General features: G+C 44.4%; 1 protein-coding gene across 1 annotated transcript; it reads left to right on the top strand.

Moving 5' to 3' along the window:
- Positions 1–430: 430 nt before the first annotated feature.
- On the top strand, positions 431–17,625 carry LOC115636897 (C-type lectin domain family 12 member B-like). Its single transcript, XM_030537600.1, has 6 exons — positions 431–558; positions 4,638–4,733; positions 5,549–5,692; positions 7,002–7,156; positions 16,095–16,213; positions 17,273–17,625. Exons 1-6 carry the CDS (start codon positions 468–470, stop codon positions 17,409–17,411), a joined length of 744 nt encoding a protein of 247 aa, XP_030393460.1. The 5' UTR covers positions 431–467; the 3' UTR covers positions 17,412–17,625.
- The last annotated feature ends 440 nt before the right edge of the window (positions 17,626–18,065 follow it).

Genomic DNA, 18,065 nt, shown 5'->3' with positions numbered 1-18,065 from the left:
TACTAACCTCTATGATATGCTGCTGGTAACAACAGACCATGGCCATGATGCTGTGAACAGCCTGTATTCACCCCTGCATGTGAATCCTGAACGTGCAGTTCTCCAGAAACAAGTTTCCTCTTTAAAAATCAAACCAAAGAATTTGCACAGACAGGGCTGTGTTTTTTTCAGACATTGCAAAGAGAAATAAGTGGTGGGCAGATGGGCCAGAAGGAAGATAGATGAAGAAAGAGAGGGGAACAATTCCTCCGTCAAAGGGGAACATTTCTCTCTCATAACATCCTTTCAGAGGAAGTTCTGGGCCACTCTGCTCTGATATCCAGGTTGCATCATTTGTATTTACCAATGCATTAAAAAAGGAGCCATCTCTAAAACGACAGATCTTGTTCCTCGCTCAACAGCTGCAGAATCTTAAATGTGCTATATGTGCTTATAACTTGAAATATAAGCTTCCCTCTTCACCAACTATGACAGAGGAAATAACTTATGCAGATCTGGAATTTAATAAATCTTATGCACTGGAAAATATCCCAAAGCCTGCTGCTCCTGAGGAAAAAGGTACAATCTCTATGGGGCTTTTTAGTTATTGTGCTAAAATTAGCTGGGTTGAGAAGCACTCTCAACCTAATCTTAGGCAGACTGGGCCAAATTTGCTCCTCTAACTCTACTCTTGGTAGGGTCACACCAATGGTGAATTTGTCCTGTTTTATTGTCATTATTAATTAACAGAAGTGCAGAAGCATGCACATTAGTGTTCAAAGCATAAGAGAGATGCTGTCTCTCCCTACTTGGATATATTACCCGTAGGAATGAGCAATTTGCCAGGTATAAATGTTTATGGGATCAGGTTCTAGAGCAGAGTTTGACAGCTAGAGAAAATATTGTGTCATCAGTTCATAATCATTTCTGCAGAATCATCCATGGCATGATGCAGCCTATATTAGGATTTTAAAATTCTCAAACTCTGGTCTATGGGGAGGAGAAGATCTTTGTTTGCTTTCATATTTGACCTGCTCCAGGTTGCTTTTTTCTCATAGGAGATTGTAACATTTGGTGACAAATTATAACTTGCTTTTCTGGAGCAGAGTGTTTCTGTTGTCTCCATGTAAGGGCAGTGCCCCATGCTGTCCTCTGCTGCAGCATTTGCATCCAGCAAACCTGCAGTGATTGAAACCGAAAACCACTTCACTTTTTTGGTTAAATGTCAGAGAGCACAAAGGGTTTTGCCTTCAGGCTCCAGTTTGGGGCTGTACCTCGGTAGAGAAAGTGGAAGGTTTTTTCTTTTTTACATTCAAATAAATGTCAGATTATTTAGCAGTTTTGCCATCTCTATGAAAGTAGCAATCACCAGACAGCATCAGAGTGTTCTTGGCCTTGAGTCCTGGCTGAGCAGAGGAGCACACGACATGATTCAGGAGGGGAATGCGCTGAGTAGCTTTAAGCCACCTTTGTGTTTTTCCTGATCATGAGCCAGTTGTGCTTCAGTCCAGTCCTCTGGTATCAATTAGAGCAGTCAGAAGGCTGCTCCAACTTGCTCCAGTTACTATGACCATAAATTACCACTGGAGCACTTAGGGATCACCTGAGTTCAGGGAAGCCTCATCTGTGCCTTCTTTTCCAGAGCCACTACTTTACACCAGCCATAAGGAGGGGAGTTAGCACCAAAGCAACTTCAGTGTTACGACTCTCCTGGGCCAGCTATGTCACTGTGTCCTAGATGTGCTGTGTATAGAGATCACAGCAGAGTTAAGGATCTGGGCCATTTAGGTATTCAAAAGTGCCCAGAAACTGGGCTGACAGGCAAAGTAAAAGAAAGAAATCCTGTTTCTGACATTGAGCAATGTCAAAGGATTTAGAGAAAAAATTAACAGTTTGGCCCCAGGAAGATGTTATAAGCAGGCACACAGATCTTTCAGTGCTCTCCGGACACTCACTGATTGCAGCCAGCTTCTTTGCAGCATCTTTTGAGGAGGGCATTGCCGCTCCTTGGGTCTGTCCTGTTCCCTCATTCCCAACCCAGCCTCCTCTGACATTTAAAGTGAACTTCCTTCCCTTCTGAGTGCCCTGGAAAGGCAGTGTCCATGGACACTTACCATAACCACTTCCAGGAACTTGACTGTGTTCTGTCTTTCCAGCAGTCTAATTGCATTGAATTCAGTGAGATTAATTCTGATTTGTACCAGTGCCAGCGGGAGGCGAAGCAGAGCCATAATTATCTTCCAGATTCAAGTTTTGCACAAGTCCAAGGCTTGAGCACAAACTGAAGACCCAATTAAATCCTGGTTAGGTCCCATCTTCACATCAAAATAAAAATATGTTGTAACCAGTCATGTAAATGGGCCTCCCTACAGGGTTGTTTTTTGTAATGTAGCCAAACCCATGATGACCCACTTGCTCCCAGACAGAACCTGACCCTGTAAATACAGACAGTATCGTGTAGAAGGAAGAAACCACTGGACTTTCTGAAAAGTAACAGTTTGCAATTTGCTTACCCAGTATCTTATGTAATTAAGCATATTTCTAGTCTCCTTATTGAGTCAGAACCTCTGAATTACCAACTTTCTGCTGCTCCAAAGTACGAAGCAGGCAGAAATCCAGCTTAACTCTCTGTTTGGAAATCTGCAAGACAGGGAAATCCCCAGCTGGAATAGGCAGCTCTATTTTACCCTCTTCTGCTCATGGGTCAAGAACATTGCTGGGGAAGGGGGAATTGCCAGAGTGCCCCTGAATTTCAGTGATCACCACTATGAAGCATCCCCTTGGGGACTGTTGCAGCCAGGCATAATTTAGAGAAGGTCCAAGGCTGCTATAAATTACACTAAGGCAACATTTCCCAAACTTGGGATGCTGCTTCTTTAGAGAAGGCCCCTGGTGGGCCGGGCTGGTTTGTTTACCTGCCATGTCCTCAGGTCCGGCCGATCACGGCTCCCATTGGCTGCGGTTCACTGCTCCAGGCCAATGGGAGCTTCTGGAAGTGGTGGCCAGCACGTCCCTCGGCCCATGCTGCTTCGAGCAGCTCCCGTTAGCCTGGAGCAGCGAATCGCGGCCAGTGGGAGCCCCGATCGGCCGGACCTGCGGATGCGGCAGGTAAACAAACCAGCCCGGCCCGCCAGGGGCTTTCCCTGAATAAGCAGCGTCCCAAGTTTGGGAAACACTGCACTACACTGCACTGACCTCAGGATCAGCAAATGTGGCTTAACACTCCTTTATCTCCTCTTTCCTGAGCTGCACTGGACAGAGATTTGGCACAACTGAGGATCTGGCCCTGTATATTTACATTGTGGTTTATCTCTTTATTCTCTACTGGAGGCAAAATTAACTTTCCCCATTTACACTGTAAACTGGAACTGGACTGTAAATGGTTGGGAAGTTAACTGACCTGTAACTAGAGCTGGTAAAAACACCACATTTACTTCAAAGGAACCGTGCCATTTTACAACATTTGAGGATATCCAATCATAAAATTGATTTATATCATCATTTTACTTTCCATAGGTATTTTGCCCTCTTTCCTTTTGAGATGCCGTTGTAAACAAACTTTTCTGGGAGATGAATCTTTCATCTGTTTCTTGGCTGATCATCAAATACAAGGTCATTTTAAACTCCTTAAAATATATTTAAAAATACTACTCATACAAGACAGCAAAATATTCACCACCACTGCACAGTTCTATCCCATGGTGAGGGGCACGGGGGTGAGAAGGAATCCTTTCTCACCATCACTGATGATTATTTATGCTTTGTTATGCCCTGAAGTATGAAGATCAATACCCCTGGTAATTTAACCCTAGCTAATGACAAAGTAGATGATATTCCTTCTCCTGTACATGCCTAATTCTTTCTCCTCACCATTTTATTATTTTTTAGGAAATTCAGCTTTTATTTTCAACCCTTTTGCTCCCTCTTTCCATCCTTTCTGTCTAAACCTGGATTCTCAAAATATTTTCAATTTAAAAAGATTGTGAATAAGGAAAACAAAAACATGTAAGGGGGACTGGACGATGGCTGATGAGGGCAGGAGGATAATTTTAGAGAAAGAGGAGGTAAGCTGATGGTGGGAAAGGACCTGTCATTGCTGGAAGAGAAGGGGGTAAATGGCCATTGGTTGGAGGATATACCAGTGCTGGACATCTCGTTTCCGCAGTAGCCATGATATTGGCTAATAAGAAGGAAATCGAAAAAACAATACTAAGTCTGAACTGTTGTGGGATAATATGCTGATTCACACCACATGGACAGGCAGGGCATATTACAACATCCTTCATCAGCAAGGGCAGTTGCTGTGGCCTGAGAAGAATTCACCCCTGGGAGGGCAGGTAATGGTTCAAGGTAATGCTCTCCACTTTGGGTTTCATGGGAGCTCTCCAGACAGATTGCAGTGGGGGTGACCCTAGCCTGGTGTTTATTTTCAATGCCTGCAACTCTGTGCAGTGGAAGGGATGTTATAGACACCTTATGTAGCTGCAGTCCCCTCCACGCAGACTTCCTATCATCCTGTACCAGAGACTGCACTATCAGCACATGGCTCAGTGTCCTTGTGAGTGACTGAGGAGAAGAAGAAAAACAATAAAAGCAAAATAAGGGATTTTCAGAATCTACCTCTTTCAGTTACTGAGTTCATTGTTGGTTTCTCCCAGGGCTCTTCACCTCATCCGCATGGCGTCTGGCTGCCCTGACTTTGCTCACATTGTGTCTGGCTTTAATGGTAGGACTGCTAGCCCTGGGGGTTGTGTGTAAGTAACAATACATATTTATTTGGTGAATTCAGTGCTGGTGAAAGATACCGGTTTGATATCTATCCCCTATAGGATGAAGTTCTTGATTTAACCATAGAGTTGGCACAACACAGGCAGGCTGCACAGAACAAGCTTCCCAGATGCTCTGCCTCACTCATTACTGTACATTACCTTGGTCCTGCTCCAATGGTATCACCACTGCAAGTGACAATCTCAATAGCCCACTCATGCCTGGACCTCTCCCCTTAAGCTGCCAAAAAGGAGGCCTTTTTTGTGTCAGCTGCAGTAATCTGTGCCAGTGAGAACAGGACTGACTGTCAGTATCTCATTTAATGCTAATTTGTTTTCAGGTGGCCATCACTTTTGGATACTAGTGATCTGCTCTGGATACAAATTCATGGTGAAAAGATGAAAGGGTCCATGTCCCATGAACAGGGCACCTCATTTAAAAAAAAAATCATAAAAATTACTTTTGAGCCCTGAGTTCATCATTATCTGATAGTTCTGTAAAATAAGGATGAAAAGAAATCAAGTCAATGGAATGACCAATAATTGAAAGCAACAATTATATTTTAATTATTTATTCAGATTTAAATAATAAACAGACAATTATAGAAAAGCTGTAGGCAACCTGATAATTAATGTTCATACTTAATAATCCCAGCAGCATTTAAAAGTAATCGTTCATATGGAACAAAAATCAGGATGGTTAGCCAGTCAGCCAAATGGAAAAAGAAAAAAAGCTCCTTTTCACCCCAATATCATTTGGATTTGTAAAAGTTCATGTCAGAAAATGCTTCTGTGAATTTCAGTTTTCCAGGTTACCAACATCTGCCAGGAAGAGAATGTAAAACTCAAAGAGAAGGAGAAAGCTCTGCAAACAAATTTCTCAAGCAGGCTGCAAGAAATAAGAGAGAGTTTGTGTTTAGAAGGGGAAGTGAAGAATAAAAATAATGGTAAACAAGGTTGTTATACGCTCGGACTAAATATTTTGTCCCAGGATGAGTAATAAAACAGGGCAATGGCAATTCAATAGACCCCTCACACACAGCATATCATGCTAATCCTGAGCTCAGTAAGACCATTGCTGAATAAGCAGGGATTAAAGCAAGAAATGAGATGTAAAGGAATTCCATTTCCAGCACACTTTCTATTTTTATTCTCTCTGATGAAATTGCTTACAATACAGATAATTAGAGCCTCTCATGATGGTGACACCATACCACTAAGAACTGGAATGAGATTAACCAGTTTATTACACAGAATATGAAATGTCAGCTGAAAACTGTAACTTTATAGTGTTCAAGTGTGGTAAATCAGGACTGCACTCTTATTCTGTCTCGGGGGTTGATGGCAGGGGCACAGCAGAAAGATGGGAAGTGTGTTGGAGTGTGTTCAGTCCTTTGGGAGGTAGGAGTGCCTCATATCTCTCAGGATTGACTCCGCTGACTAATTAAGGGGCACTATTAATGGTTGTCTAAGGCAAATTCAACATGGTACCTAAACTGAAGGGTGGGTTAGATGAATCAGAAAACAATGGCAAAAAAAAAACAACAGGAATGATCCTTAGGGTCTTTGACTGTGAAGCAGGGAATCAGCCCCAGGGAGGTGGGGGAAAAGTAACTTACTTTAGAACTTCTGAAAAGAGATCTATTATCCAAATCTTACAGATTAGAGAAAAAGTTGATCAGGGTGATTGGCAATAATGGGAAATAGCCCACATCTCAAAAAACTGTTGTGCAGGGAGAAATCAAATTGAAAATGTGCCTGATTTTTTTCCATAACTCATAAAATGATAACATTTATTGGTAGACACAACATGTTACTGCTGACCTATATGTTGTACATTCTCTGGCTCCCAGTCCTCTGGTCAGTTCAAGATTGTTAATAATCACTAATGCCAGCTAGTTGTTCAAGCAATCAGACTTCTGCCTTTTCCTTGGGACGCTGGTCCATGGTCCAGTTAACCCTCCATCCAAATTATCAACATGGGGAAGGCAATGTCTGACAATGCCCAAATGAGGTCAATGTTGACATTTTTTGCTCTGTTTTTACTTTGTCAAATTTATTTTGACCTCAATGGAACTTTGACTCAGTGAAGACTGAATAAAATCTAAGTAAGATCGCAGTGTTTGGAGTCATGGAGAATTAGGCATCACAACTTTTGATTACTTTACCATCTCAAGACAATGCCTGTAGCCCTTGTTTTCTCTACATCACAGTGTGAGATTAAAACCAAAATGATGATTGTTCTCTTTCCTCCAGAAATGAGTTGTACACTCTGCCCCACAAACTGGCAACGAATGGGAGATGACAGCTGTTACTACATTTCTTCAGGGAAGAAGACATGGGAGTGGAGTCGGAACTTCTGTGCCTCACAAAATTCCACCCTGCTTATGATAAAAGACAAGCAGAAGCTGGTATGTTCCCCAGCCCAGCCTAGTTTCCTTTTACATTTCTGTGTAACTTTCAGAAGTCTCCACAAAACAGAAATTATATTTTGGCTAGTGTATCTCCAGCGATTCAGTGTTCCCAGTCTCTGTACAGTAGACCAGATCCATATACATTAGCATAATTAGCATAATTCCAAAGATGTCATTGTATAACAAGGGTTACTTCCAGTCACAGCATATTAATCAGAAACTGTTTATGTGAGTCTATTGAATCGCAGCATAGTTACAAGCATTGAGTATTTCACAAAGGCTTTTTACCCTCTCAGAGACAGTTTCAGGCAGAGGATTGACCAGTGCTCTAAGGAGAACAGCTCTCCTGGCTGGTAGATGTAGGGGAGAGGTTTTCAAAGTTACAAACCAGGTGGGCAGAGATAGTCCTATTCAGAGGCATACATTAGTAGAAGGGCTGGATTGAGGTTGCAGGATATTACATGTGTCACAGTGCAGGTTAACTGCACCTGCATTTCCACACCATGGACCAGCAAGGGCCCCAGCTCTCTTGGGTGGAGACCTGCAACTCTCTCCCTTCTCTCTGAGGTATTTTTAGGCTGCACAGTCCTCTGCCTACACTATAATATCCCCCAGCAAGGTAAATGACCTAAATAGCCAGCATCTGCACTTTGCTTATTCTCCAGAGGCTATAAACAGCATAAATGTCCACAGTTATACATTACTATACAGCCCTTTTTAAGCGAGCACATTTATTCTTAAGCATTACAGAGAACACATATTAAAACAATAAAAGAACCTACATGCATGCTAGTAAGCTTACCAGAGATCACCTCCAGCTCCAACAAAGGCTCAGATAGGTGAGCTGTTCTTCAGATCACACCAAGGGTTTTTTTTTTTCTGTTTGTAACAGCTTCAACCTGGAACAAGTGTACTCATGAAAATGTTCATTTTTCCTTTATTCCTGTAGGGCCTTGATCTTCAGATTTTTGGGAGCAGATAATCAGTAGACAGTGGTTCTCACCTGAGGGTGTAGCTTCAAAAGGCTGGGCTTTTGAATAACCAGAGGGGGATAAATTTTCATTCACTTCCACCTATATATTCCCACTTAACTCTTTTTGTCCCAAAAGTTCATTCTTGTCTTGCACATTATTGAAAATTGTCCTTTGAAGCTCAACACTTCCCAAGGTTTACATTAGCCATGTCTGTCCCCTAGAGATGTTATGTACAATCCCACATTAATACATGAACTTTGCATTTTCAGTACAATGGACTCTAATACACTTACACTTCATTCACTAAGGGGTTTTTCAAGGGTATTGCAGGGAATTGCCATACTGACATGTATCCTTCACAAGAGTGCTAGCCGAACCCATGGACTTATTTCCTGGAGAGATTAATTCCCTGGATGTTGTTTTCGTCATGATCTTTAATAATTTCCCATTCCAAGTCCTCCGATAATAAACATGGTGGCAAGCCAGCATGCATCCTTTAACGTTCCATACAGTGTCATTTCTCACTTCTTCGCCTTGTTACCATACAGAGTCATTTGACAAACATTCTGTATAATTTTTCTTCCCTTCTTTCTCTTATTACATCAAAAGCTTTGGGTGTAAATGTGAGACCTGGTTTTCTCACTCCCACCTGCGACCTAGTTTCTCGGTAGCGTGTGTGTATTTCCTTTATCCACCAAGGGGTTGGCTGCCCCAATGATGGTTTGAAGTTACACACATCCCTTAAAAATATTGCAATCAGCAGTTCTTTGGACCAAATATGGAAGGGATGCCTCCCTATGAAGTGGCTGTCATCCATGTTCTACTCTTACCAACAGAGGGATCAGGCGAAGAAGACTCTTCAAACCTCTGCAATAGCCAAATTCCTCTACCTCCTCCTCCTCCCCAGAGATCAAGACCCAGCCCACGTCCACACTACAGGGTAAAATCGATGTTATTAAAATCGATTTTATAAAGCAGGGTTTATAAAATCGATTTTGCGCGTCCACACTAGGGCTACTTACATCGATGTTGAGCGTCCATGTTCCCTGGCGTCCATGTTTTCCCTGAGCGTTGCACTCTGGGTACCTATCCCACAGTTCCTGCACGGGTCCCTGCCCTTTGGAATTATGGGTTACTAGCCCAGTGCATGATGGGATCAAAGTCCCCGTCCTGGGTGGTTCTGGGTACAGCCCCCCCCCCCCCCCTTCCTGTAAACGGCACACAGTCAGTTCGCGCTGTTTTTACTGGCTGCAGTGAGGGAAACGCCATTTTGCAGCAAGCATGGATCCAGGTCTGCTCTTGTCCTTGATCGCGAATGCTGTAAATAATTCACGCATTCTCGTTCTATCACTGCTGACCCATGATGCAGAAATGCAAGAGAGAATGCTTGAATGCGGGGACGACAGCGATGACGAACTGGAGAACGAGTTTTCTGACACCCCGGGCCCCTGCACGTTGGAGCTCCTGACGGTTATGGGTGAGGTTCTACCCGTTCCGCGCCACTTTTGGGCACGGGAAACAAGCACTGACTGGTGGGACCGCATAGTCCTGCAGGTGTGGGACGATTCACAGTGGCTGTGGAACTTTCGCATGCGTAAGAGCACTTTCTTTGAACTTTGTGACTCGCTTTCTCCTGTCCTGAAGCGGCATAATACCAGGATGAGACCAGCCCTCACAGTGGAAAAGCGAGTGGCAATAGCCATATGGAAGCTTGCAACGCCAGACAGCTACCGGTCAGTCGGGAATCAATTTGGAGTGGGCAAATCTACTGTGGGGGCTGCTGTGCTGGAAGTATCCAAAGCAATCATTAAGCTGCTGCTTCGAAAGGTTGTGACTCTGGGAAACGTGCAGGCCATTGTGGATGGCTTTGCTGCAATGGGATTCCCTAACTGTGGGGGGGCCATAGATGGAACCCACATCCCTATTTTGGCACCGGAACACCAGGGTGCCCAGTACATTAACCGCAAGGGGTACTTTTCGATGGTTCTGCAAGCCCTGGTGGATCACAAGGGACGTTTCACCAACATCCACGTGGGATGGCCAGGAAGGGTTCACGACGCACGTGTCTTCAGGAGCACTACACTGTTTAAACGGCTGCAGCAAGGGACCTACTTCCCTGATCAGAGAATAACAGTTGGAGATGTCCAAATGCCTATAGTTATCCTTGGGGACCCAGCCTACCCCTTGATGCCCTGGCTAATGAAGCCATACACAGGCAGCCTTGACAGTGCTCAGGAGTTGTTTAATTACAGGCTGAGCAAGTGCAGAATGGTGGTAGAATGTGCATTTGGCAGGCTTAAGGCGAGATGGCGAACGCTTCTCACTCGCTCAGATCTTAGCCAAACCAATATCCCCTTTGTCATTGCTGCTTGCTGTGTGCTCCACAATCTCTGTGAGAGCAAGGGGGAGGCCTTTATAGCGGGGTGGGAGACTGAGGTAAACCACCTGGCCGCTGATTATGCGCAGCCGGACACCAGGGCAATTAGAAGATCTCACCAGGATGCTGTGCGCATCAGAGAAGCACTGAAAAGTAGCTTCCTCATGGGCCAGGGTACAGTTTGACTGCTGATTTTCCTTTCAATTGATTGCTGCCCTCCCCGTCTATGCGGTGTTGCTGCTGCAAGATACTTTGCCTGCAGCATTCCTCAATTGCTTGCTTAGGTTACTTGCGAGAGCTGTCCATTGGAAAACAAATAATTCTGTATTTCCCAATTATTACCTACCTCCACCATTAGCTGCTTCCGTCTGCTGCTAGGCACAGGACCTGCAACCTTCCTTAACTGCTTTTTTATTGAAAATAAAGTTACTACTATGTGTTACAAGAATTGTGTTCTTTATTTAAAATCAGATCCTTTCATCAATCAAGCATCATGCTTGTTGTTACAATACTGTGCTTGAAATTTCATAACTCAGCGTTCTATGGGGGACGGAGCGAGGGAGGTTTGGAGGAAGGGGGAGGGAGGTTTGAAAGAAGAAAGTGCATCAGAGTAGACAGAACAAGAATTCTCATGGACCAGGGTACGGTATGGCTGCTTTCTTTGTTTTCCCTTTATTACCCATATCCCCAATTGTCAAATCCTGATGCTGATAACTAGCTTCCGTGCAGCTTTCCAAAGCTGCTTGCTTCAGTTCATTACCAAACTACAGTCACACTTCCTTAATAGCATGACCTGAGAGTAAAAATAGGCAAAGGTGCCATGGGAGAAGTTTGGATCATTAGAGGAGGGAAAAAACAGGACACAAAGGGCTTTTCAATCTAATGAAAGCCTTCTGGTTGGAGTGTCCGCAGCAGTGGAGGGGGCTGGTGTAGAGAGCCTTCCCCCACGCGTTCTTACACGCCTGGTTCTGGAAGGTGTGGGACAGGGTGAGTACTGAGGGAGGTTATACACGGGCTGTAGGGGCATTCTGAAACCACGGAGCTCTTGCAGCATATCACGGAGGATGTCAGTCTGATCACGAAGAAGATCCAGAGTTGCTGCTCGCCAGCGCTGATCTTCCTGCCACCTGACATCATTTTTGGCGTCCCTCCTGTCTTCGCGTTGGTCCCTCCTGTCTTCGCGTTGACTGGCAGCCTCCCTGTACTTTGCGACCAATTGCTTCCAGTCTCCCTGCTGAGCTCTCTCTGTACGGGTCACTGCCATAATTTCGGTGAACATGTCCTCACGCGTCCTCCTTTTCCTCAGTCTTCTTATGATACCCCCCCCACGTGGATGAGAAGCGAGAGGGAGGCTGGAGAAATGTGCAGCTGTGTGTGGGGGGGTGGGGTTTGGAAAGAGTGATAAAAGAATCATGAGACACATTTCACACAACCATTCATACAGTCTTTCTCCTCACTGACCTGTGCCTGTTACCGAACCTTGAACATTTTACTTTACCACAAGGTCACCTTAGGATTCCTTTAATACTTATTGCTTGTGGCTGAGGACAGAGAGTTCTGCTCAGACGCAGGTCAGGGAAGCACACAGACCTTGTCCGGAGAAAATGGGAAGTTAATAATGGCTAGTAATCCCTGTAGTAGATTGTACTGGTAATCAAGCTACTGTCCTTCCCTGCTTTGCTCTCGCGTTCCCCGAACAAGCAGGTCTCCTTGCCTGCGGTTTGCTGGGTGGTTCGGGGAACGGGAGAGCAAACCGCGGCGAGGCTGCTCTCCTTCCCTGCTTTGCTCTCGCATTCCCCGAACAAGCAGGTCTCCTTGCCTGCGGTTTGCTGGGTGGTTCAGGGAACCGGAGAGCAAACCGCGGCGAAGCTGGTCTCCTTCCCTGGTTTGCTCTCGCGTTCCCCGAACAAGCAGGTCTCCTTGCCTGCGGTTTGCTGGGTGGTTCAGGGAACCGGAGAGCAAACCGCGGCGAAGCTACTCTCCTTCCCCGGTTTGCTCTTGCGTTCCCCCAACAAGCAGGATGGAGACTTTTCTAAAAACCACCTCATGGGTCAGTGTTTTAGGAAAGGTAAAAAAAATTACACTCACCAGAGGACGGTCCCTCAGCTTCATTTTCTGGAGTACTGCCTTGAGATGGCTGGCAGGGAACCTCAGTAAGGGTGAGGAAAAGATCCTGGCTGTTTGGGGGGATAAAATGCTCTGTGCTCTCTGCTGGAGCCTCCTCCTCTTGGTCCTCATCATCCTGATCATCGCCATCAAATAAATCTTCCGTAGTTGCAGGAATCACGACGCCCACCTCTGAATCAACAGACAAGGGGGGGTTCGTCGTTGCGCTGTTCCCCAATATTGCGTTAAGCTCGTCGTAGAACCGGCACGTTTTGGGGGCAGAGCCTGACCTGCCCTTTGCTGCTTTGGTCTTCTGATACGCCTGTCTGAGCTCTTTCACTTTCACTCGGCACTGTAACGAGTCCCTGGTATGTCCCCTCTCCCGCATGGCATTAGAAATTTTTTCAAAGGTTTTCTCATTTCTTCTGCTCGAGCGCAGTTCTGAAAGCACCGACTCTTCTCCCCATACAGCTATCAGACCCTGTAACTCCTGTGTGCTCCATGCTGGAGCTCTTTTCCTATTTTCAGGAGACTGCATTGTTCTCTCTGCTGCTGAGAGCTCCACGCTGTGCAAGCAGGAAATGGAATTTCAAAGTTCCCGGGGCTTTTCCTGTTTACCTGGCCAGCAGAAGAGTACCTTTACCTGTGTAGAGCGGCCACTAGAGCACTGTGGGATACGTCCCAGAGGCCATTAACTTCGATGGCCGTCCACACTATCATAAAATTGATTTTAAAAAATCGATTTTGGGGTTACTCCTCTTGTTTTGATGGAGTTCCAAAATCGATTTTAGGGACCCTTAAAATCGATTTTATGCACTCTGTAGTGTGGACGGTTACAGCTTAAAATCGATTTAAAGCTCTTAAAATCGATTTAAAGCTCTAGTCTGGACCTGGCCCCAGGGACTCTGGTGGCCTAACCTCAGCTTCCCTACTGGGAGAAGGAGGGGTCTTGGTGCCCTACCCCACATGGGAAAGGAGGTCTTTTTTTCTTCACGCCCTGAGTCAAGGTGAGAAGAATTTACATCCTTTACATATTCACAGACCATCAGGCAGTCAGAGACTGTGGGAAGAAATTCCCCTTTTTTTCTGGCTATAATTACTTTCCTTCTTTCTCTGGAATATGAAGCTGTCTCTCCAAGTCCCAAGGACCAGTTGCTTACCCCTTGTCAACTGCACTTTAGTTCTTACACCAAAGACAACACTTAAAGCTGTGGTTAGTTGTTTGGCTGTGTGTGTGTGTGTTCTCTCTGAGTGCTGCTCCAGCTCTGAGCAGACAGACAGCACAGCAGACCTCAAGCAAATGGTCCAATGACCACAAGATTCTTTAAGGTGCGAAGGCGCACAGCCCAGTTTATTGTCGACAAAGGACAGTAATAGCACTTGACAGACTTTACGAGGATACTAAAACATGTATGCCCGTGACAATGGACGCATCTCAGTGAATGGTGGGACTTTCCATTTCCCCAGTGTATTCCTGTTAACCTTGGGGAGTGTTGATGTACCATCCTTGATATTGGGATGTGTTTGTATGAGCACTCTGTGCTTAGCACTTCTTAGGAATGTGTATTTCTGCAAAATCAGCCCTGTTCCTGACAGATTCTGTGAGCAGGTCATGCCTCATACCAGGCAGTGGATTGAGGTTGCAGAGTCATTTTTATTTTTTGCCCTACCCCAGCAACAGTAATCTGTGCTTTTGTTGCTTGGAGCTTGGTTTTACTTATTTGATCTGCCCAAACAAGAAATGCCCATCTTGCATTTATTACATGTGTCAAGTTCAGGTCAACTGGACCTGCATTTCCACACTATGGACCAGCAAGGGCACCACCCCCAACTCCAACAAGGGCTCAGTTCGATGAGCTATTCTTCAGACAACACCAAGGGGGGTTTCTGTTCATAAAAGCTTCAACTTGGAGCAAGTGCACTCATGAAAATGTTTTTCGTTCCTTTATCCCTATAGGGCCTTGATCTTCAGATTTCTTGGATCAGGTAATTAGTAGACAATGGTTCTCTCCTTAGGGTGTAGCTTTAAAAGGCTTGGGTTTTACATAAAGAGAGGAGGGTCAATTTGCGTTCACCTCCACCTCGAGAGTCCCACTTAATTCTTTTTTTCCCAGAAATTCGTTTTTGTCTATAACATTGTTTAATAGAGTTGTACAAAACTTATAACTTCCCAAGCTTTATACTGGCTACATATCCCTTCCAGAGAAATTACATAGACTTCTACAATAATACTTTGGGTTTTTAGTACAAAGGACTCCAAATACCCCTAAACTTTATTGAAAAAGGATTTTCAAGAGTATTGCCTTATCTGTCACTACATGCACATAAACAAACCAAGTAAGTTTCATTTTAACAAACACCTTTAATCCTCCTCCCTAGAGGTAGTATTTTATAAATGGGAAATATATCAAATAGCTTCCAATATCTTTGTTGGTGAAAAAGCAAATCTATTTTAGGTGGGAGATCTCAGCAATCTCATTTGGTTGTTAAAATCTGATTCTGTCTTTTTGTAGGAATAGAGGCAACAGATATAGACAAAGGGGCAAAGATACAGGAGCAGCAGAGGAGAGAAAATCAGGGCTTCTGTCTTTGAGTTAAGGTTCAAGTACTGAAAGATAATAAAAACAGCCTGTGTGTCACATGACCTTAGTATGCACTGCTGGATCTAGGTTCTCTGAAAAAACACCAGGAGGAGTTGCTCTGATTTCCCTCTCACCAGACTGTAGGGGACAAAAATTCCCCTTGAGGCAAGTTTTTCTCAAAAGGTTTCCCACCACCAGGTTCCAACTATATATAGGCTTCACAGCTATTTTGCCTACAACAGGCCCAGCCAGAAACAGACTAGGAGGCTCTCACCTCCTTCTGTTCCTCTTCCCTCCCTTTCTCTGGCTTTCTTCCAGCCTTTATAGCTCTGAGCTAATAAGACTGGCAGGAGCGGCCAGTTGCCAGGCAGATGGATTAGTGATATTTTTCTACCTCTTGTCTAAAAGTCACATCTTATGTAAATATTAGATAAGACTCCAAAAATATAGGTTAAATAATTTTATAAATTCACAATGAAATCAGTCTTTCTGGCATTGATCAGCCTAGGGAGGCAGTAGGAGAAGGTGGAATCTAAGATGGAAAAGCTGGACTTTTCCAGCTCTAATATCTGTGAGGTTACAAAAATACAAAAAAGATACTATATGTATTTATGTCACTTAGTGTTGCATAAATCTTTTCTCCAGCTTACCACCATGTTTGTGTTCAGATATGTCAGAATTCATCATATTCCAAAATGGTGTCTCTTATGTTTCTTCTACAGCACTTGAATGATCCTTCAAGCATAGAAAGAAGGTAATAGCTCAGTTGTCATAATGAGGAACAACATCCCATTCTACAATGCTTACTTTCTTTCAATGACTTCCGGCAGTGTTATGGAACCTACAAACTTATGAACTTGTTTGTTTTTTTTTAAATTATCCTCATTTCCTCATAGGAAAATGTCAGTCGATATTTTATTAAAGAACGTTACTGGATTGGATTATCACAAAGTAAAACTGAAAGGGATGGCTGGTTTTGGGAGGACACCACAGCTCTTTCTACATCAGAAAAGGGGTAAGTTTTAATAACTTGGGTCGAGATTTTCATCAATGAGTACCTGACGTTGGGCCGTCGATACTTAGACATGGACAGGTACCACCAGTGAAAAGTACATTGAGTTAGACCCACTACTTTGCAAACCCTTCCCACAGTGTCCCCCCACCAATGACAAGGAGCCCTCAATCCAATCCAACCTTCCACCCAGCCAAACCCTCCTACATTCGTCTTCCCAAGCAGCCATGGGGGGTGGAGGGCGATATAGGCACTTCACTGAGAAGCTGTAAATCTCTCTCAGTCTCTCATTTTCCCTGGCACCAGTCAGTGAGGAGGGGAGTGCTGTGGAGGATATTCCTGGTGCCTGTCAGATAAGTGCTATGTGCTGCCATCCAAGCAACCTGAGGGTGATTCCATGGACTGAGTCTCTCACTGTTTTTAGGCTGTGCCTAGGAACACTGTGGAGGCTGGATCCAGTAACATAGGAATTAGTGCTCTCCAGTGCCCTCTGGGTGACCCATCTAAGATTACATCCTCAGTTTCTCTCACCACTTAGGCAACCACTGGGGCTGTGAGTATGGTAAAGTCAGGTCTATCATCGTAGGGGAGTCAGTGCACAGTACTGTGTCAAGCTCTTCAGTGCTTTGGAGAAATATGTGCCTTGGGGCTATCCTGGAGCTGGAGGTGTAATTTGCAGCTAGGGTAGATATACCTGTGCCAGCTCTGAATGAGCTACTACAGATATGCCTACATGAGCCAGGGCTGATTCTGCTAGCATGCGGGGGTGGGGGGGGAGGGGGGAAGAAAGGGGAGAGAGAAGTAAAGTAACCATTGCTGTAAAAATGGCAGGACAGGCTTGTCACTGCACATATAATCTCATGTGAAAGCTCATCCTGCCACCTTTTAGACACTAGTTTAATCCGAGCTAGTGTAGGTTTGTCAACATGAGCTGGAAATTACACCTCCAGCTCCAGTGTAGCGTGTCTCTAACAATTCTTTTGAAGATGACCCTGTGTGATAATAATTATACATGTAACAAAAATGTGGTATGGTGTAATAAAGCTGTGCTTTGTTTTCTAGAATCTCTGTTTACAGTCCCAGGAATCCCTGTGCATATCTGTTGGAGTCATATATTTATGCCGATCAGCACTGTAATCAGAACAATTTCTGGATCTGTGAGAAGGCACCCATCCATCTTAGGCTCACAGATAATCAGTAGCAGTTTATCAGTTTAGTATGGTTTACCAGTATGAAATGTTTATTTATTAGCAGTGGGAAGAAGCTCTGTGGGCTCTGTTTTGAGTTGTGAGATTTTGGGTTCTGCCTATGTTTAGAGGTGTTTAGAGTCATAATCAGCATTGTCATTTTCATTATTTTAGGATGCCTTTACAAAAGTCATATGCAAATGCTATACCCATAGTGAAGGCCATATAACCCCCCCATGGAATCTACAAAATCTGTTAATCCAGCTCTGAAATGTCAAAAAATAGAAACTATTACATTTAAATATGGAAAGACTTCTGTGGTTTCAACTTGTCCATCCCCTGGAAGCCCAGTGTATTATTGCTCCCTATTGCCCATATCTCAGAGTGGGCATCATTTGCTATGGGGAAAGGTTGACAGTTGCCTTCCCCCAACCAGGGTTTTCCCAACCCCTCTGTTTGTCAGTACTCCACCCCCCCCACCCCCCGATTTTGAATGTGATAATTAGGAAAGCAATAATTGTTTGCTATTTGGGATGGAGAATGCTCTATCTGCTAATCAAATTTTGCTCCCTCTAGAGTTTTACTGAAATGATGCTTCTGTTCCCAGAGGTTTCTCTACTGCAGGTTTCCATAACTCAGGTGCTGAGGCTTTAGCCACCTCCATTCAG

The sequence above is a fragment of the Gopherus evgoodei genome, chromosome 1, assembly GCF_007399415.2.
Source record: "Gopherus evgoodei ecotype Sinaloan lineage chromosome 1, rGopEvg1_v1.p, whole genome shotgun sequence".
Taxonomy (NCBI): Eukaryota; Metazoa; Chordata; order Testudines; family Testudinidae; genus Gopherus; species Gopherus evgoodei.
This window is presented reverse-complemented; position numbering and strand designations above follow the sequence as displayed.